This window comes from Anarhichas minor, unplaced genomic scaffold (genome assembly GCF_050575085.1).
Source record: "Anarhichas minor isolate MPS153535 unplaced genomic scaffold, ASM5057508v1 ptg000014l, whole genome shotgun sequence".
Classification (NCBI taxonomy): domain Eukaryota; kingdom Metazoa; phylum Chordata; class Actinopteri; order Perciformes; family Anarhichadidae; genus Anarhichas; species Anarhichas minor.
The window spans coordinates 1,153,194-1,174,839 of NW_027466460.1; the positions used below are offsets into that span (position 1 = coordinate 1,153,194).

At 41.5% G+C, this 21,646-nt stretch overlaps 2 protein-coding genes across 2 annotated transcripts; both read right to left on the reverse strand.

Annotated features, from left to right (window-relative positions):
• Window positions 1–1,248: 1,248 nt before the first annotated feature.
• Window positions 1,249–13,683, reverse strand: dtd1 (D-aminoacyl-tRNA deacylase 1). Its single transcript, XM_076091039.1, has 6 exons — window positions 13,574–13,683; window positions 13,068–13,158; window positions 11,727–11,962; window positions 10,618–10,715; window positions 5,283–5,438; window positions 1,249–1,340 (listed from the first exon to the last, which is right to left on the reverse strand). Exons 1-5 carry the CDS (start codon window positions 13,614–13,616, stop codon window positions 5,283–5,285), a joined length of 624 nt encoding a protein of 207 aa, XP_075947154.1. The 5' UTR covers window positions 13,617–13,683; the 3' UTR covers window positions 1,249–1,340.
• A 964-nt stretch (window positions 13,684–14,647) lies between these two features.
• On the reverse strand, window positions 14,648–17,055 carry LOC142949413 (small integral membrane protein 26-like). Its single transcript, XM_076091040.1, has 2 exons — window positions 16,839–17,055; window positions 14,648–15,140 (listed from the first exon to the last, which is right to left on the reverse strand). The coding sequence occupies exons 1-2, from the start codon at window positions 16,957–16,959 to the stop codon at window positions 14,965–14,967; spliced, it is 297 nt and encodes a 98-aa protein (XP_075947155.1). The 5' UTR covers window positions 16,960–17,055; the 3' UTR covers window positions 14,648–14,964.
• Between the last annotated feature and the right edge of the window lie 4,591 nt (window positions 17,056–21,646).

The window sequence follows — 21,646 nt, forward strand, 5'->3', positions numbered from 1 at the left end:
GAACTTATTTGTTACATGTTTGAAGTAAATAAATACATAGAAATGAACTGTAAGGATTGTCCCTGTCTGTTCATATTCATCAACATGAATCCCATTGCTTTATGACTATATAAGTATAATTATTAAACTTGTGTAAGATAAACATATCGTTTGTTTTCATGGACGGCCGAATGGTGCGTCACTTTAAATGTTGCCGCCGCAAGGAATTGGGGGGCCGAATTAACTACTTTCCTTCTGTAAAGGAAGGTCCAGTGTATCCTATGCTAATAAAGGAAGCTGATAAAGGAAGCATTGAAGCACCTTTCCTTAGCATTTAGAGAATTCTAACAGCTGTTATCATGACGGACACTTCAGATCATTTCACTCAGTGAGGAGCCTTCCTAAGCAAAAAAATACTATTCCACCACAGCCAAGCTGTGGCCGGTATATTCTAATGAGCCTGCATGTGCCACAGGAAGGGGAGCTGAATCCGATTGGCTTGTTGAATCACATGATTTCCGATGCAGGCAGCCCACCACAAACTGACTGGGTCATCGTCTTTACCAGCTTGTGGGTTGGTAGGCTCTCCAGATACACAAACAGAATCAAAAAACACAGGACATGATGTTTGTCTGTCCTTTGTGCCAAGGTGGTGAGCACTTCCAGGAAATTAACCTCGTTTTGAGTGGTTGACAATCGACAAGTGGGGGGTTTCCCGGCTTGTGTGGGGTGTACCTTGGTGTGGTTTAGGTTGTAGAATTTTGGGACAGTTGGGCCCAGAACACATCATCAGTAATGTTCCCTTGTGCACAAGCACTGTAAAAGTGAGGCTTTCATCATATATATATATATAAGAGACATTCAGATCAGTCTTTTATTTTGAGGTCCAACTGAAATCACAGCGAGTTCCTGCACTCTAAAGATCATTCTTAACATATTGCCAATATTCTAGAAAGCATGAGCTAGAGAGTTGATGTGGGTGGTCGGTCAGAGTCCGAGGCCTTGTGTTTTGTTGCGATGCTGTCTAGCTATAAAACATACATTTCTTTTACAGAGCACCTGTGTTCTGGAGTAGTTGGGCCTCAAAACATAGCCTTTTCATACAGGTACAATAACCTTTAATGACAGACGTTACACACAAAGCAAGGTGTCACTGACGTTTTGATATACTGATATCACTGTCCTCGTGTAAGCCAAGGACTTGGATCTGAGTTATGCTTCAAGGACAGTCCCATGAGAGAGAGTGAGACAGACAGGGAGAATCTGAAAAAGGAGGACGGTCCACCATCAGGTGTCAGTCACTGAGGATTGAGGCCTTCCTGAGGGAACTGGGCTCACGGCTACGTCCCCGGGTTTGAGATCTGCACCAGAGAGAGAGAACAGAATCATTGTTGGTCTCTGGCTCTTCTCATTTGTACGATCATTAATCAATAATAAGTATTAAGGTTGCTAACATGAGCCACAATAACCTTATGGTCATAGCAGACCAAGCGAGGCGGTCGCAGCTAAACTCTTGAGTATATTTGAATGAAAAAGGACACTTTTTATTGCTTCTGTAGAATATTGTTAAACACACAAAAAATAAGAGGGCTAAACATTAAAATGAATTTCATGTGTAAGACATGAGTGTAACAGTCTGCCTTTCAGGCTGTGTTAACAGTGACAGTAACACGTTATCAACATATCTTCACCTTTACACGTAAAGACGAACATGTTAGCAAACAGTTACAGTAGCACATGTATTCCGCATCCAGCAGATAGGGGGCAGCGTTCTTTCAGTCCGGTATTCACTCTCTATTTCTTCTGTTTCTGTGAGCAAACTTGTGGGCCAGAAAACCAAAAGCTATTGGCTGAAAGATGCTCAAACAGTTCCCATAGCTGAGGGGAAGTGCAACGTCTGGTGATAATTCTCTACGAGTGACGACTTTCACATTACTTTTTTATTGTTTATCATCAAAGTTTTACAGATGAAAAATGTGACTGTAAGGGTTAATAAATTAAAAAAGGCATAACATTGTGAAAGCAGACATATGAAAATTGAAAAATATACTCTCTGAATATATATGTGACAGTTTTGCAATTGACAATGTGGCCAACAGCTGACACATTCATGTAAGATGTTCATATCAACATCAGAACATTGTAGGCAGCAAGGAAGGAAGACCAGAGCAGGTAACGGAGGACTGTCACAGATGAGTCACTGAGAGGAAAGCCAACGCTGCTCATGTTCAAGTCAGGCCAAGCAAACCAGTTCTCTCTTTAAAATATGCAGCGACAGAGGCAAGCAAGCAAGCCCCTTGTCTGACATCTCTCCGACATCCAAACGTCCCTCTTCCACCATAGCGCACACATTTCCAGAAGTGCTGTGTGCGAGATGAAAAACCAAAGAACTCTCTGGACAACTCAGACTTTAGTCTTTTAGCTTCTTTCTCATTTCCCCCTCTTTCTCCCGTCTCCCTCGATCTGGCTCTCTGTCAGACTAAAAGGCCTTATGTAACGAGGCGCTGAAGCCTCCATGTCTTACCCAACATGCACTTGGGGATTAAAGTGCATGGGCCCCCTGCAGAAGAAGATGAGACTACGGGCTTGAGCTTTGTTTGTACTCCGCAGGCGGAGCGTGACCTGGAGCATGAACGGAGGCGTTTCTACTCCCTGCGCTGTTCGTTCCATTATTATTAACACCAGAGGGCGTACAAACAAAATGAACTGTGAAGAATCAAAAAGACAATGAGTGTAATCCAGAGGTATACATGTAGACTGTAGCTGGAACAGGCATAAACTACTTTATTGCCTTTCAACAAACAAGTCAAGTATTAAATATATTATGAAGAAACAAAAGGTTGAGTATCCTGTAAACTACTTGATTTGAAATATTTACTCAGATGTCGATTTGTAAGACCTCCTGTTTCTAAAGCATTTAAAAACGTGCTGACCTTCTTTGTATAATCCCCAGACGTGTATTCAGTGCTTTTATCATTCAACTATTTGTGACAGTCACGTGATCGTAGCCGGCGCCAAATTACAAATAAATTCAGGAGGTGCACAACCAGGCGGCCACGACCACTTGCGGAGCTTTCGTGCCCCACGCGTCGGCAGGGATTACTCCATTTTGTGGCGCGCCCGCCTGGAACCGGCGTCACCACGGCGAGTATAAAGTACGCTTTTACAAGGTCCCACATGGGACAGGACGTGTGTGTTTATGGAGGCCTTATAGAACGGATAAAACTCTACCAAATACGTCAAAATGAATGCAACACACTTCAATGGTGCACTTTAAGATGTTCCCACTGGTGTGAACAGCGGAACAGGAAGTAGGACCGTCACTGTCACAGTTGGGTTGCAGTGCCAGACTGCTTATCGGCCAGAGAGGTGCCACAGCAGCAGGGACACGGAGAGAGATGACTCAGTGCTCTTTATCCTCCTCCTCTGTTTTTGCACTAGTAAACAAATACGGAAGGCAAATAGGAGCAACCCAAAGCCCTCCTCATCCCCACTATATGAGCCAGAGAATGAGACACAAACAGATCTGTTTGCTGAGTTTCACTGCAACGTCAACAATATGAAAGAGAGCAGGCAGGAAAAGGAGAGGTGAAAAACAGAGATGCTGAGGTGAATGTGAACGACACTGCTTTTCTCTTCTCACTGCACATTTAAAACTGACATATTGTCCTTGACAGAATATACTATTGAAATAAATGGGAGTAGGGTTGAGAAGATCTGGGAATATTCAGGAAAACAGGAATATTTGTGAATAAAATGACTGCTCCGGCAACTAAGACAGGCCTACCCCTCCAATGAATTGCCACCTTAACATGGCCGAGAGGTTTGTGTGCCCCAGTGATCCTAGGACCTGTGTTGTCGGGGGCAATAGCTCCTGGTAGGGTCTCCTAAGGCAAAGTGGTCTCAGGGGATGGGCAGAGCGATTCTCTGACCCTATATGAATAAGCCGGAAAAACATTGTTGTTCCTCTCCCTGGGTGGCATCCTGGAAAGGGCATCAACAGGGGACTCGATAATTCTGCAGTGTTTGTGTGGCGTTACTTCCGTCTCTTCCTGTTTCCTTCACCTACATTCCCCTGGGTCCTAAGTGCCTCCACGTACAGCTTCTTATCACCCTGTATGTACCAACGTATATTTATACCAAATACCACACATATTACAAGGTACTCAGCGTTGCATGTGTCTGACCAAAACACCAAAAAAAGAAAAAAAGAAATGATTAATTTAAATAATTTTTTTAGAGTTTTTAAAGTGTTTTTGTTTCGAATATGTATAATAAGCATATCATTTAGATATCGCTACTGAGAATTTAACAAACATAAAAAAAAAAGAAAAAAACATGACATTGATAGGTTTGCAGTTTTCAAGGTGTATATTTCAAATTGCATCTCTTACACACATGAAGATAAAGTTGTGAACACTGGCTGAATATCTATTATCAGAATCATTATAACTGTATTATAACTGCTGCTGTGTAAAGGGAATACTGCTGTTAAAAATAAAAGTTTAAAGTGTTTGCAAACCAAATGTTATTGCACTTTTGTTCATATAGCAGTACTTTTAAAATAAAAGTGCACAATACACTACTTTTGAATTCATTATTGAATTTTGCGCATAACAATGCGATTAATCGCAGAAAAATCATGCGATTAATCGCCATTAAAAATTGTAATCGTTGCCCAGCACTACTTTGTTTGTGTATTTCCCCCCCAATAAGTTCACTGTTAAAAAAGCGAGAAAGTTTACGGAAATGTGCCGATCCTTTGCAACTCAAAAATGTGAGCGAACCATTTTTGTTTACAGTGTGAAAGACATTAAAAAAAAACAACTTTAATTTCTCACGATAAGGCACAGCTGTAACTTGTCTTGTGTGTCAGGGTTTCTGCAAATTTCAGTCGAACTGGTCCATTAAAACATCTGCCATTGAACTGAGCTAAAACAGACTACTTATAATGAATCAATATAACTCTACATCTATAAATGAAAGGTGTTAATCATACTGTAATCAAACATTTAGGGTCATAATAACGCGTGTTATTTTCCTCTTTTGCTTTAAAAGGTGAATGAGAACAGATTTGATAATGTCAATGCAGATTTCTCTGGGATTGAACATTGTTGAAACGTTTGAGATAATGAAAGTACATACAACTCATGGGAGAGAATATGCACATTATACCTTTAAGAGATGATCCTGTATAATAACATGGTGAATGATTTCAGACCTCAAATAACTCTAACACCTGCAGACACCTGGTGTGTGTTTCTGCATGTATTATATGTGTACGCCTCCCTCACCCTGCTTACCTAGGTCTCCCTTTCTGATGACACATCACCGTCGGCCCCACTGCTGGCATTGGGGTCCTGTCGGGAACGCACGGCGCCTTTTTCCCTGCTCGACTCTGAGGGGCCCTTGGAGCGCGTCTTCTCTTTCCTCTGGTGCTGCTTCTCCTGCTTTGACAGCTGAGGGAACAAGAAACAGGAAAGCTTGATTTGTAAAAAACAAAATTATAATAACTGTCATCTTGCAGTTCAATTCATGAGCCCTTAACATGTACAATCACACATGCCCTAAAATTGTCCCTAAGAACATTTAGGTGTGTCTGAAGAGGAAAAGGAGTTACATTCAATCGCCTCAAATACTTTCCCCCCCAGAGAACATGCCTGAACTTTGAAGTTGTGTGTGTTCTGTGTGTTTCACATTGCAAAATAATGAGCCTACAAACAAGCAATAATTCTGAGCAGTGCGCTTGTATAGATTTTTCTAGATCATAGCCCAAAATATTTTCTGCCAAGTAACTTCACTGCATGCAACGCGCATCACCATTTGCTTTTACCACCAATTATTCATATACATTTTATTATTATACCAGACTTATTCATTTACTTTGTTGTTATTACATTACTTCAATTAGTGACAGTGAAAGAGAATATGAGAACGGTAAGACAAAATGTTTGATGTCCATGTCCCGCTCATGATAATACATAGCATTCATTTAAACCCAGAAAAATACCAATCTCATTTTAAAGAGGCACTGTATAGAGTCTTGTAGCTCTGGAGAAGCTTGATCCAGTGTGAGGCTGTGTTTGAATCACATACTAACCCACTGCATACAGACACACGGCACGCAGACACATGGCACGCAGACACACGGCACGCAGACACACGGCACGCAGACACACGGCATACAGACAGGATGTGAGAAATAGTTAGATCCTATTTGTAGGCTACTTGTAGTTTGCAGAATACGTTCCGATAGTTTGTAATAATATATAAATGTATATGAAAATATTTAACATTTGCAGATTGCACAACATGAGACTTATAGCTAACAATCTAGTGTCTACTATTTAAATTACACAGAATATTAGGATTCCCTACAAAACAGAAGAAGTCAAGTTGATATAAATATAAATATATGTATATATATAAACCTAAATAAGTAGTTCCCTTTAAAGACGAAAATGAGGAGTAACCTTTCTTAAGATATCAAAAGAAACGTTGTGTGAAGTTAAGTTGTAGAAATACATCCGCTTTGGCTGAACTGGAACTGAGATCTTATCCGTCTGGGGTTCCTGGTGGCTCACATCATGAACGTGCTGCATCGTGACTTGCAGATCATGACCTTTGCAGCATGTTCAGTATTCACCCAAAGGTGCATGAGAATTAGTGAAATTACTTAAACAAAGACGGAGAAACACGTCAGCGGCACAGACCAGCACTCCACATCTGACTTGTCTTTGTGGAAGTACAACCGCTTCTACTCTCTCCTCACAAAGAGCTGCTCTGGGTCGTCATATGCTCACTTCAACGGGTCTATTGTTGTGACTACATGCCCAGCATCGCACACACTCCAAAATAACAGTTCACAGTGCCACTCGGTAGCCAGTACTCCAGTCAAAGAGCTCCTCCTTTCCTCATTGTGTTCTTCACGGCCCATGAAACACCACAACAGTATGCCAGCCTCCATCTGAAAAAGGGGCCTGTAAACACAGGTGCTAAAACTTTAATGGCGGCTGGGAAATATTTATGTACTAAATGTCATCTTGAAAATCCAAAGCACTGCATAAGACATTACATTATTCAAAGAGGACCCAAAGAAATCAGTGTTATTCCCATTTGAACCCATTAACACGCTGTGGTATCAAACCAGGCCTACTGACGATTGGTCTTGACGATTTAAAGTAAATGGGGGCCACGTTCAAAACTACATGCAAACGTCTCTTTACAAAATCTCACACAACTCATGCAGAATAATCCAAGTTTATGCAGAAGAGTTTGAAATGGTACGGTTGTACTGAAGATGTTTGTGCTACATCAGCTGATGGATCAGCTGGTTCCCTTCTACGCATCCTATTGACAAATTCTCATACAGGACCCCTATTTAAGCTGCTTCAGCCTGCTACCCTTGCTGCTTCCTCTGCAGGCCGCTTACAACACGCCTCCACCCCTCCTGCTGTGTCTGACTTAACCAATGTCACTTCTGTTGTCACTGATGACGGCTCCGTTCTGTATCCTTGGGGGTCTTTGCAGCTGCTGTCCCCTTAGGCTTTTTACATAAGCACATGGAAGGGCAGGCTTAAAGTGGTGCTGGCTGAATTATCATTTCCTTTAAAGCTACAAACCCCAAAACTCTGAATCCCAACTAGATAGGAACCTGACCTTACATGATCAAACAGTCCATCCTTTCTGTGTGTGTTGGGTTTCAGCCCAGAGCCCCAAAACCAAATGCACAAACAGTCAGGTGATCAACCTTCAGAAAAGGACCCCTCTGCTATGGACCCCAGTCGTTCAGCATCCCAAATGCAACATCCAAACGGCACGATTTCCATTGCTCTGGATAACACCATTGTTTGCTGGCCGCTTGACCCTGCAGAGGACTAAATCCCTGATTCATGGAAAGAATGGAACAGTGTCTGTTGGCCATTGCTTCATTTCCCCCCCGTGCCAAGTTTAGCCTGTTGGCTGGCCTTTTATCCCTCATGTTCAGCCTCAGCTTTGGCTCGTCGGCCTTCACAGCAAGAATTCCCAAACAGACAAGATTTAAATTCTGAGGACTGCTTAATATCCCTCCCTTTGGGCTAGCGAGTCAAGGCCACCGAGGGGAGGGCGGCCAAAGCCGGCCTGAAGCCAAAGCATGAGGACGCTGGCCGGGTTCCACAGAAGTGACCAGAATCCATTCAGGAGGACGGATATATGAACGTCTTGTGGAATAAGAGGCTGAGAGAGGTGTATACAGTGGTGAAAGAGATGTAGAGGTGAAACTAACCATTATTAACCATTAACATAATCCTTTAGTAGTCCGACAGCAGGGACATTTACAAGTTATTGTAGTTGGGTTTTAATTATTTAAGAATAATAATAACTCAATTTACCACAAAGAAATACATTTTCAGTATTATCAATACAGTCCATCCCAAACTGAGTTACAAGAGGAGCAATGTGGAGTGAATCCAAAGTGTTATCATCAAACCTTATTAATTCCTACTTTGTATTGCATTAATAGCTGGAACACTGCCATCAAATAGTTCCAATGGGCTTTTCCTGCTGTGAAAAAGATCAATTACTGACTACGTTGGTAATAATAAGGAGTGCTCTCATGCTAGGAGAGCTATCAAGATTCAGCTTAGCATCATTTACTCAGAGAGCAAAACGACAGGGAAGGAAATCGAACATATGAAGAAGCTCTGGCCCTGGAGTTCACGGTCAGTGGAGGAGAGTCTTGTGTCGGCAACTAATGAAACTAATGTTGTTACCAGTTGATGGAAACACATTGTTTTGGCTTCCGAAAGGGGGGGAAGCAATCTTTTTCATCCATCCATCCGTCATTATCTTTAACCACTTATCCTAAAAAGTTATTATTATCCTGTTCAGGGTCACGGGGGGGCTGGAGAGAACCCACACTGAGACAGGGAGAACATGCCGACTCCACACAGAAGGCTCGTCTAGCCAGGGAATCGAACCCGGGCCCCTCATGCTGTGAGGCAACAGTGTTAGCCACCACCAGCCCGCAATCTTTTTCAATTAATTGAAATAATACTAAAATAAATATTAGTTTTAAACGAGAATTTCCGCCTTAAGGTTGAATGTTGCCGTCTACATCCATGTCTGTCTAAAATGTCATCACTTTAGACATTTGTGTGAAATTGTCATAAATAGTATATAAATTCTGCAGTTATAGTCTAAAATGTGAGAGACGGACAGACGGACAACCCAAAGATAATGTTTTGACACAACATGGGTGGCCGTGGCTCACTGGGTAGAGAGGGTCGCCCGGTAAACACACGGTTGGCAGTTCCATCCTTGGCTGCTACGTGTTGCGTGCCGAAGTGTCCCTGAGCAAGACACTGAACCCCTAACCGCTCCCAATAAGCTAGGGATGGGTTAATGCAGAGGTTCAATTTCATACGTATGTACCGAATGAGGAATATAATAAAGTTTAAGAACTTTACCTCAGTTAAATGTTGCTCAAATCAGAAACGTTCTGATCAAAGTGGACATATTTTGGTCTGAACCAAAAAAGTATTGAGGATTAATACTCAACCCTGCCCATCATAAGTTGTCAGAACTTAATTTGACATCCACTCGTCTATTAATCGACTATTCACTTCAGCAACACGAATATCCTCTCCTCCCCAACACAGCAGGGACCTGCATGAACGGCCTCACAGGGAATCAGTCCCACCGCAGCAGGAGACGGACGAGCTGGACGGCAGACATGGATCTTGGAAAAGACATGAACATTTTTTTGAAGTTCTTTTTCCATCCCTCTTCACTCATCAAATGCAGAGCCCATCCAATAATTCAGGCAGATTTGACTTTGTCATGTCAATAAAAATCCAAAGATATGTTGGACATAAGTAATGGCTGCAATCATTTCTTGGGGCTCGCATGGCGTAGAGAAACAACTAACTGGAGGGGAAAAAAACATTAAAGTTTGACTATTTTAGAGATTGGAGAAACCAGCAAGAGGACTTTAGATTTGACAGCATCTAACCGAAAACCCAACTCTTCTCCACTGAAAGTAGCTCGCAGCTTTTAAATGTTGGATGTACATTTCTTCTTAGAAACTATAACATATCAGTCTTGATCTAAAAGTCAGTTGAGCTCAGATCTCATTTCATATTTACAGCTACATAATAATCAAACAGAGGTCAGAGGGAGTGGAAATAAACCACAATTTCCTCAATTCTGTCTTTGCACAATCCATGTTTCTTAACAAAATCATTAAAAAAAAAACTGCTCTACATGTAACATGAGAAGCAAGAGTTACTGCACACAACAGGGGGGTGAATAGCCCCACCTAGTGGTTCACAATGAGGACTAGAATGAGCCCCTGGAAAGAGGAATGACACTTTGTGAATGATTTTAAGTTGGGTAGATTTATTAAAGAGAAGTCAAGTCAATTTTTGTAATGTACATAATGTACATAATGACTCTGAATCTGTATGTAACCATGTATGTAGCTCATTTTACTAGCTTTATTCTGAGCCGTAAATTAAACCCCGACAACTGAGGAAACGCCATCGACTTATACGAGACTGTGGAATACGGTTGAAAGCTCCAGCAGAGAGCTAATAAGTGGACCTTGAGTTCAATTGTTCCGTCAATCCACTTTGTCCAAACCTCAAAAAAACTTACCTGTCTGGGGTCTGAGGGGCCCGTGGGTGACGTCAGTTCGACAGTAACAGGGCCGTCATTTTGAATTTGGACCTGCATGTAGGCCCCGAACTTCCCGTCTGGAGACACAAGACCAAACAGACATTTTACAAGACATCAACAATCAAACGTCAGAGACGTAGGATGAAGCCAGGTTTCATCTGTTAGCATCACTTTACTAAATCTAAGTAGACCAGCGCATCCAAATCCAATCCTAACGTCAAGAGGCAGTACACGCTGTTTGTTTGGCATCGTCAGTCTATGTCCCATGAGGACGTAGGACGACGTGGACCCTGGAGACATTGGGGACCAAAGACAAAGGGGCTGTAGGAGGACAGGATGTTTCAACTTAAATGTTCTCCTTTCTTCAAACAGGATGCAGGAGATTAATGACACCACCTGCACAATGAAGCCGTGGGCCGCGGTGGAAAAGCGCTGCATCATCATATTTCCTCTCTGGAGGGGGGGGGGGGGGGCGCTAATTAGGAAGCCTTATGCCTGCCTTGCTGGGACGAGGTGTTCTCCCCACCCGCTCCCCGGTGGGCTGACCCAATTCACTGCCACCGTCACCACCGCGCCATCAGAGCCGTGATAATCCCCCCCCCCCCCCCCCAAAGGCCTTACACTGAGATGGGAATACTGCAATGAAACAGCAGGGGGGCAGGGCACCGATCCAAACATATGAGTGGGTGGCGATAATGGTGACCCTCAACACTTTACTTTTTAATAAGCTCGGAAACAAGTTTTCTTTTTATCCGTCTTGTCCTCCAGCCTCCTGGGTCTCTGTTGAAACCGGCTTCATTGTGACCTCCACACTGTTTGGAAACTTCAAACTCTGACATCGCAAAATCTAGCACACTGTCGTAGAACTAGAGAAGTGTACTCGGTGGAGTGCAGATCTCCCCTCCCAAACAACGAAGAGGCTAATCACTCAGTTGTTCCTCCCGAACTTTAGTGGATCAAATCTGACCTCGGGCTGACGTTTAATGTGTAGGGATTTACTGGGACACTGTCAGAAGTAAGTGTGTTATCAGCTCTCCTCTGAGGTCCAGCAGCAGCAGCAGGAAACAGTGAGTGACGGGTTCACTCACCTTTAATGAGCTCCGGCTTGTAGCTGGTCCTCATGTTCTCCAGGATGCTGCTGTAGAAGGGCTGGGCCAGCTCGGCGGGCATGGCTGAGTGAAAGTCTGGCTTGTTACCCTTCAGAACACACTGCAGCGTGAACTGGCTGATGCACAGCACCTCAAAGTCACGGTCCATGACACTTTTGGTCCACGCTCGGCCGCTCTCGTCCTCAAACAGCCGCAGGTTGAGGATCTTCCGCACTCTGAAAACACACGAGGATCAGCGGTGAGGAAACTGGGACGATCCCTCCGATCCATGTGGTCAATGCGAGCGGAGACTTTAGGACTTTAGAGCACACGTTAGGAGACCGATCTCCTGTCCTCCACACATCGTTGCTTTTCATGCTAGGACATGAAAATCTACTTGGAACTTGACCGATACATGTAATCACTCACAACAAGGATTTAGTTGTCTATATTGTCTATCAGAGTTCTAAGACGGTGTAGTTCAGTTCTAACACTCTGCTTGCTTTTGATCGTTTTGAGCTCCTTAACTACAAACCATGGATACTTTCTATCTTTGCTCATCATTTTTAATGCGTGATATAGTCTGAGGTGTGTTTATGTACCTTCCCTTTTGTTCCAGACACTTATTGGCTCACATTAAGTGTGATTGTAATCCATCATGTTTAGTCATCGTTGCATGGCAATGAGACTGGTTTCTAAAGTCTGTACTGCAGAAAACAAAAAAATGCACTCCTGATGTTCAGTGTTGTTGGATTACACAATGTTAACACATTTAAAGACTTTAACACTGTGTGTGAGGAAATGAATGGAAGCCAATAGTTGCCTGGAATAGTAGAAGAGTTCAACTGGCCATGGCCTTGGAAGTAATGAGCCCCCCTTCTGGGCTCTAACATGTGAAAGACACTAAAGACACTAGAACATCTACTAAAACATACTAGAGTCTACAAATACTTGAATCAGCTTCGGAATGACCCACCATCTGGAAGTTTGTGATTATTATATATGTAAAACATGTAAATGCAATAACACACGAAACAAAAACGTTGTGTGTAACTCAATGAAATAAAAATATCAACCAATAACAAAACATCTTACATTAAATGGTTGATGTTAACTCTTTAAACGTGTGCTATAAAAGAAGAAATGTACTTAATGGGACCTTGAAAGAAAAACTTGTCTCTACTGACATATCTTGTTATGAACTCTAGTCGAAAATACATTAGTTCATCACTCCAAACTCATCTGAGTGGTACTGCACATAACACAGAGTGTTCCCTCTGATGATTTGAACTGTAGCCAGGGCCCTTTATGGTGTTGAAGGCCCCTCCCACAAACACTTACATGTAGTCTGCATCCTTCTGGGTGTCCTCCACCGACACTCCCAGCAGCACGCACAGTCCTCGTCCTATGGAACTGATCTCTTCTTCTCCCACTGCAGGGACACAGGAAAAGGTTCGAGGACATGAGCAGCTACTGTCTTCATTCAGGGACAAGCAGCCGGTACAGACAGGGAGCATACAGGAGACAGACAGGGGACATACAGGAGACAGACAGGGGACAGACAGGGGACAGGCAGGAGACATACAGGAGACAGACAGGGGATTTCATCCTATATCCTTTGCTGGTTTCCTCCGAGCTTGGACACCAGGCCAAGCCTCCGGATAGGCAACCCCCCCGGTCTGCCTGTCTCTGGAGCCATGCGTTTAACGTAGCTGCTAGTGCTAATGCTAACCCAGCTAGGTGAGCTAACGCGCGCGCTCAGCGACGTTAATAAACGAACGCTGTTAGCCTCGGTTTAGCGACACTACCAAAGGGGTGAAGGCATCTCGCCTCGCGCAGGTCCTTACCTGTCACGGTCGCCTTGGTGACCCTCTGGATGATAACCCTCATCGTTCCGCTCGTGTCGGGCCGCTCACTCTCTCAGCTTCCGCACACCTCCGCCGTGGACGGGACGCTGTCGCCCTCTAGCGGCCGTAACACGCATCACACTTCCCGGAGGTGTGTGGTACAAAGATGTTCCTTCTTCTTCGTGGCATAAGTGGAAAGTAACTAAGTGTATTTACTCGATTACTATACAATTCAGAGGTACTTGTACCTTACTTGTTATTTCATTTCCTGCTGCCCTGTACTCGTAGGCGACTCCACTAGATTTCAGAGTGAATATTACGAGCTACCTGACAGCTTGTTACTTTGCAGGAAAGGATTTTAAACCTATAATGAGCATATCATGTGATGCATCGTGTAACAGTATTTAAAATAGCTCAAATGACTTTGGGCCTTAAATACATCAGAAATAATTAATGTTACAACAGTTAACTCTGACAAAGCTCATTTTCCTGCATAGCAGGTGCTTTGACCTCTAAGTTTGTTTTACTCCTAAGTTAATTTACTTCTGTAAAAGTATGGAAAGCAGGACTTTCACTTGTAATGGAGTTTTTTTTTTTACAGTGTGGTATTTTATCACTCACGTCAGTAAAGGATCTGACTCTAAATACTAAGTTAGTGAATATAACAGCAACCTCTAAATATGAATTTTAATTACAAAGCAAATGAGAGAGCTTATTTACCCGACATAACTCAATGTTTCAAATTGATACAACAGCCCAACTGTATGACAAATCTGAGCAATAATGCCGTACAAATGTTACAATATTACAGTATAGTGCAGCGTTGATGTATCGGGTATTGCATGAATGGATATAGCTTTCACCGGGTCAGAAAAACTAAGGTGCTTCTCATGTATTTCCACCTCATAGGCCTTTTTTTGGAGGACAAAGATGGATGAATTCCTCTTGGCTGCCTCAGTCGTGGGTTAGACATCACTAATGTTATTAGTACCTGCCGTCTCAGTCATCAATCAAGATAATGACAAGATCTATAAAAAATAATCCATATATATAAAAACAACAACCTTCAGACAGTTTCATATTAGCCTCTTACATCATGAAGAGATTACATTTATTTATACATCATTAGTTGTATTGTGGACAGGAGCTGACAGTAACATTACTGAATATCATTGGCAGATAAAGAATAAAATATATCTGGGGGTCAGACCATTAGCATCCAAACACAATGGCAGCTGCCTCAGACCTGGATAGTGCGCTGGAATTTATTTTCCAAATAAAGAGAATATCCTCACACAAAAGCATTCATTCATTCAAATAAAGTATATTTATATTCTATTCATTCATAGTGCATGATAAAAAGGTGCTCCTGACGAGCCCAGTGTCCATCGTCATTTGTCACTATCTCCACTCTTTGGGTCCCCGCTGAAGGACCGGATGAAGCTGAAGATCCTCGTGCTGTACGGGACAAAGTCTTTCCTGTAGACGATGATCGTTTTGGAGTGAGCCGTCTGGTGGACGACCTTGTTTGGATCTTCTGGCTCTTCAACCTCTTCTCTTTTTTTCACTAAGTTCAAGGGTCAAAGTAAAGAGTGAGCAGTTAGAGCTGATATCATTCTATGTAAGCTGGGTTGAGTGAATAACATACAGGATAACAACTGTGAAAGGCAGCCGTGTCTGAATGAATGTGAGCAATTGATATTGTTATTTATTTATTGTAATAAACATTCTCAGCTTGACTAAACAATAAATACAAATCAAAATAAAGATAAATAACGTAAGAAACTAATTTATTGAAGCACTTTGAAGTATTAATCTGCAAAACAACTATTGCTGTCAGAGACGTGCAGGAAAAAGTGCAATATTTCAACATAACATTGAAATAGTCAAGTACCCGAACACATTATCGAAGTCCATTACATGAATAAATTATATTCATACTAGACTACACTAACTGCTGATTACAGCCACACAGTTTAAACTATAGATGGTGATATGGGTTCACGTTAATGCTAAACAGGCTAACTGACTTTCACTGGAATAGAGAACAAAGCAAAGCTGCACAGTGATGATAGAAAGATGATGAAGTTAGTTTGTCAAGGGCATCGTGCCAAGAAGATTGCGGTCAAGCCAACCCTCACGTTGTTTAGCGGTCCGTGTATACAGTGGACATTACGGTGTAATCAGTGTGTCAGCACTGACTTCAAAATAAAAGCCAAGTTCTGGTGAATGTGACAGGCAATTTCACATTCATTCAATAAATCAGTCCATCAATAAAGAAATAATTACATAAAGAAATAAAATGCACCAATAAGTAAGACAAAATGAATAAATATTGAATAACAAAAAAATAATAAAATAGTAAATAACTGCCGCCTGCAAATTGTACTTTAGAGAAAATGTAATTCCAACTATATAAATAATTAGTCAGACTTAAATAAGAATACATTTCCAAAGACCAACCTGACCTCAAAATTAGTACTTTACCTCACATTCAAAAACTCGATCCACTTTGGATTAATAGGAGACCACCTCAGAGTATCACTTAGATAATATCAAGATATTCTGATGTGGAATTTCAAAATGAAAGCCCTTAAAATGTCTTATGAGCTATCTCCCCTCTAATTTCATGTTAGAAAGGAACGGCCTCCTGTCACTGATTTATTTCACTTCAGAATGATAGCAGACTATCAGTGTGACTCTAAGATAATAATAAAAGGACATTCTGATGCAGATTTTCTAAATTGACATTAAAATCTCATATATGAGCGAAATGCAATGGAGAATTTTAAGGGTCAACTTTCATGTATGTTTATGACGACTGTAATTTAGACTTTAAGATCTGTTTTTACTCTGTTTTTTCTAAATTCAGCCTGCAGTACACGCAAAAAATCCTCGGTATGTTTTCATTTTTAATGAGAGATTCACTGATTTATTGAATGAATGTGAAATTGCCCATCACATTCACCAGAACGTAGCTCTTATTTTGAAATCAGTTCTCACACGCTCTTACCGTAATGTCTACTGTGTTAACGCACCGTAAAACAACGTGGAGTCCAAGAAGACTCTAGTGACAGTCTGTTCACAGATCTAGGAACACTGTGACTCTAGTGAACTAGTGAACTGAACAAGTACAAACCGAATTAGCTCGTACGGTTCGTTTTACAGCATCTAGTAATACAATAATACAAGACTCCTAAACATGGACTGTTTATATAACCGACTAAACAGCAGTATAACACGGTTACAGTTGATCGTACCTCACCTGGCGTGTCAAATCGACCCGAGTATGTGACATATGCGTAAGAACCGACCATGGTCCAGATACCAACAGCGTAGACTGCAGACACTCTCTTGTTCCACTTCACCAGATCTTTGAAATTCATGACAACAGTCTGCTCCGGGTTTGTTAGTCTCTTCAGGGGTTAGGGCATCTATTTTCAGTTCTATCTGTGCGCCGCCATGACAGTTAACCCGGAAGTACAACTGAAAATGAAAACTTCCGGTCAGGGTTTTATCAAAAGTATCAAACGTTATGTTTTTATCAAGAAATGTTGATGTACGTCACATGCAAACTTGAAAAATTAGACATTGTATAAAAATATCAATAAAAGGAAACAAAGATTTAAGACCATAATGCTGATCATACATATTTCAATTTTAAATTTCAATTTTAAATTTAAATTTAAATTTATGTTTGTATACACATCAACACATATGAGGCACCACATAATAATAATGAAAAAAATATTTTCTGAGTTTGATAACAATTTCAAAAATGTCTGTCAAACACTGCGACTGGAAATAACCCGGGACACATTTATAATGTTTATGTTTAAAACTGTCGAATGGTCAATAGACTGTAAAGTTATGAAAATTGTACAGAAATCCTGACGGCTCGTTTCAATTTATAAATTAGCAGTATTATGAACTGGATGTCTGTGGAGACATTCCTGGGGGAAAAAGCTGTATAACAGTTTTTCTCCATTGTATAGCCTTACACACACAAAACTATGCACACAATTCACACAAAATAGCATGTTTGTATGGAATTGAAATTGCTAATCTCAATTCCTTTGCTCTCCAATAGAAATTCTAAATCAAGCAGGACTGAAGTCTTACGGATTGATTTTTTGAAGGCACAGTCGTTGAATATTAGCTGTGTGTTGCTATCACAGCTTCTCCTCTCTTTGTTCACATAGCTAGCCGGCCGCCCATGTGCCTTTTAGTGCATCTTAGTGCATGTGAGTGTGCCTCACTGGTTAGCTCATGGCCGCCGCTCTGCTCTGCTCTCATATGGCGGTTACAGCTGATAACGTCGTCCCTCTGATCCCCCCTCCAGTAAACACTTTTAGCTCTGTCAGCACTTTCAGCATTGAAAGTGCTGAAATTGAATTGACTTTCAGCGTTTCAGCATAACGGTGAGCCGGCTTACCGTTATGAATAGAAATGCTCTGAATATCGAATTTAGCAATTTTAAGTCTTCGAAGTGGAATGCTGGTCTATGTTTCTATTGAAATATATATTTGGATATAGAAACAAATATAACACAATTTCCTAAAACAGCTGGGCATTTTTGCAAAAACTACTCAAGCAAGGGTACATAGTAGGTTTGGGACTAAATTCCGCAGTGGATTTGTACACATTTGGTGCACTAGTGAGGATTTACATCAACAGGACAATGTATGTGAGACTGACTCAAATGAAATACAGCGTACATGATCATGGTGAAGAAGGAACATGTAACAGTGTGGCTCACTGATGTGGAGGATCAGGATTTGTTATTGAAAAATACAGAATATCACCAGACTTGTTCTTTAAAAATGCTTCATACAAAATGTGTTTCAGGTGCACAGCTGTTATTACCCACCGGATGTGGAGCTTTTGCTAAAATTCAGTTGGACAGTATCTTATCTTAGTACAGTTATCACAACAGCCTCCGTTTAGAATTTAAACTATTATTATTATTATGAGTGGTTGTTTCATTTTTTCTTTTGAATATGAGTGATGCTAAATTCTGCTATAATTGCAGATGTCACGTAGGACGTCCACAATATTTCATAGATATATTCACACACCTTTGGTTTTATTTTTTCATCCTCCAACTCCTGGAGGCCCTGAAGTATGACGGTGTAGATCCACTCGTGCCAGCACTGACACATACCTGAGTAATAGTGTTTAGCTGTGGGCTTCTTAATGCAACTCACTCACATCTCCCCGAACTATTTGCACTTTAAAGACATCTGAGTGTGGAAAATAATTGTTATTATAAACGGTTACTTCACACCGGTGGTGTTGAGGTGACATCTTGACAGAAATCAAACACAGCCTGTGTCAGTTTGAAGGGTGAAGTCAGATGAATCGGTCCACGTTAATGTAAGAGACAGAAGAAAAAAACACATGGTGCTGTGTTGTTGCTTGATCGCTGTTACATCAACAGACTTCTCAAACATGTCACTAAAGAATTCATACCGCATACGTTTCTTTTCAGGATGGATTCAGACTTGATCGAACAGATTAAACTCTGAATCACACCTCCATCACAAGGTTTGTGTCGGTAGTTCCAGATTGAGTCCTCCTTGTTCCTGTCTCTGTTTAAGTCTCTTTACCTGACACGGTGGATAAAAAAACCTCTCTTATATAAGAGAGGTTTCTCAGCCACTTGAAGTTGTATACCTGTGATGCATTTCTCAGCTCCAGTGAGAATGAATATAAATCTGACAGTCATGGTGCTGGGGGGGGGAGTCAGGCCTCACTGCCGCTGTAAAGCTCAAAGCATGTAAACAAAGTCACAGCAACACAGTTCCCTATTACTGCTCATATTCAGATGCACAGTTCAGGAGTCTGCTGCTGAATCATGATCACTATCTACGGCACTGCAGCACGTTCTTCTAGAGCAGGTATACAAGTTAATGAGCATGAATTGTTTTGTCCATACTTCAAATGTTTTCACTTTTCATTTACAATAATTATATTTTTCAGGCCTTTCAGAGTCAAGGTCACATTCTTTTAATGTGTATGACTCTTCACGCATAACACAAGCATGTGATTATAGAAAAAAAGGAAAGTAATTATCGATAGAGTCGTGCGACACAATCTGCCTTTATTCTGTTGTTTTCTTCTGCCATTCAAAGAGCCCGGGGCTCTCCTTCCTGCACTGACTAAACAGAGAGCCTGTCAGGGGCCCATTCCACTTTGTTGGGACTTGTCGACTGAAGCTATGAGTCAGACACATGCATGTCTCCGGCAATGCACAGCGTATTCCTTCAGCACCTGGACTTGATACACTGCGATGTGCTGAACAGGAAAGACTCATCAGTCTTTTCTGCTGGGAGACATCGTGGGGGGAGGCATTATTTCTGAACAAATGATCTAAAAGGTAAGAAAACTCACTCCCATTCTGTTTTATAAAATCACTCAAACCTATTAGCCACTATGCAATCATTAGTCAATGCTGAACTATGGCTTCACGGGTTCAGGTTGTCGCCACTTCAAAGGAATAACATGAGTCATGGCAGCCATAATCGTTGTGAATAACAGTAATAAATGAATAACTATAACTATAGACTTTAGCTTGTATGTCCTGAGTCTCTTTAACATGGAAAATGCCTTTTAAAGATTACATAAGATCATCTTTATTGATCCATCAAATACATGCAATAGCAGGAAAAAAATAAAAGGCACAATGCATCAACAAAGTATATTCAAACACGCATAATAACACATATAGTGAGAAGGTTAGGAAGTTGCAGTGTATGAATACATGCAAAAATGCACTTAAGTGAATAGAATTGTGGGAAAATGTTTGTGTATTATGCAGTTTGCCATAACTTTGAGAGCAAGGCGGAGTAAACAAGGTTCTTTTTCAAAAGGCACATCAATTTTATGAAAAACGTCACTGGAGTGTCATGACAAGAACCATCAGCATCTTGTTTACATGCAGCTAAGAGTTCATTGAGAACTGCTAATAAATAAAACAATTTGGATCGGGGCAAGTACAAATGGACTTTGGGCAAGTGATTCCCGACCTACCGACCTTCCGGGCTAGTAAAAACAAATATAGCGTTGAACCCTGGGCCATGTCTCCTGCATATGTTCAGCTATGTTAAAAGGTGCGACAGGCCAACCCTTGTTCACATTAAATAGAACCACGTTTAACCGTTAGTTGTCCCAAATGCTGTCAGTGTGAGAGCAACACAGCAAGTCGTTATGTTATTAAACAATGCAAATATGATTGGGAAGCAAAAACAACTAATGGAGTTAACTGATCTTCCTCATGTTTTACAAAAATACAATGAGAAAAGGAACAAAATGTCTCCATATACTCCATGTTAGTGTCTTTAAAGCCAGACTATGTAACGCTGTTCTGAACAGCAGCCACTGCGGCCACAAGGAACCATGATGGGATGATGCTAAATGCTAAAATGTAGTGTAACGGCAGTGATAAAGTCAGGGAGCTGGGAAGTTTTCTAACCTTAGCTAACGTTAGCCACCATAAGCTACTGGTCAGACCAGACCAGGTAAGGCTGCAGCACCAAAACGGTGTGAGACACGGTGTCGGTTAGTGCTTAAGAATTTACTTTTTTATTAATAAGAGGGAGAATATGTTAAGTTCTTCTTTCAAAAGAAGGCGAATTGTGGCTAAGGGGGCGATTGTGGCTAAGTGGGGGCGATTGTGGCTAAGTGGATAGCAGGGCCGTCTTTCAATCAGAGGGTCGGTGGTTCGAACTCCGGCTCCGCTAGTCGCATGTCGATGTGTCCTTGAGCAAGACACTTAACCCCAAAATTGCTCCCGTAGCTGTGCCTACGTTGTAGAAATGTGATAGACTCTGAATTGTAAGTCGCTTTGGATAAAAGCGTCTGCTAAATGACTGTAATGTAAAAGTTTGCGTAAGTGCGTGTGTAATCGAAATTCTATCAGTGAAGACAACAGTCTTGAGCAACTCTGTTTGCCCCCTAGTGGCAGTATGATAGTGGACAGTGTGCACACCTCTGCCCACAACTAAATGGAACAACTAAATGAGCTAAAAGCAACACCTAGTTTTCACGGGATTCACTAAAGCCTTTTGTTTG

Excerpts from the sequence above, each read along its gene's own strand:
- LOC142949413 (XM_076091040.1), bottom strand. The coding sequence starts at position 16,959 with ATGAATTTCAAAGATCTGGTGAAGTGGAACAAGAGAGTGTCTGCAGTC. Across the intron at positions 15,141-16,838 it reads GGGTCGATTTGACACGCCAG|TGAAAAAAAGAGAAGAGGTT; the intron begins GTGAGGTACGAT and ends CCTTGAACTTAG.
- dtd1 (XM_076091039.1), bottom strand. The coding sequence starts at position 13,616 with ATGAGGGTTATCATCCAGAGGGTCACCAAGGCGACCGTGACAG. Across the intron at positions 13,159-13,573 it reads CACCAAGGCGACCGTGACAG|TGGGAGAAGAAGAGATCAGT; the intron begins GTAAGGACCTGC and ends GTGTCCCTGCAG. Across the intron at positions 10,716-11,726 it reads CAAGCCGGAGCTCATTAAAG|ACGGGAAGTTCGGGGCCTAC; the intron begins GTGAGTGAACCC and ends TTGTGTCTCCAG.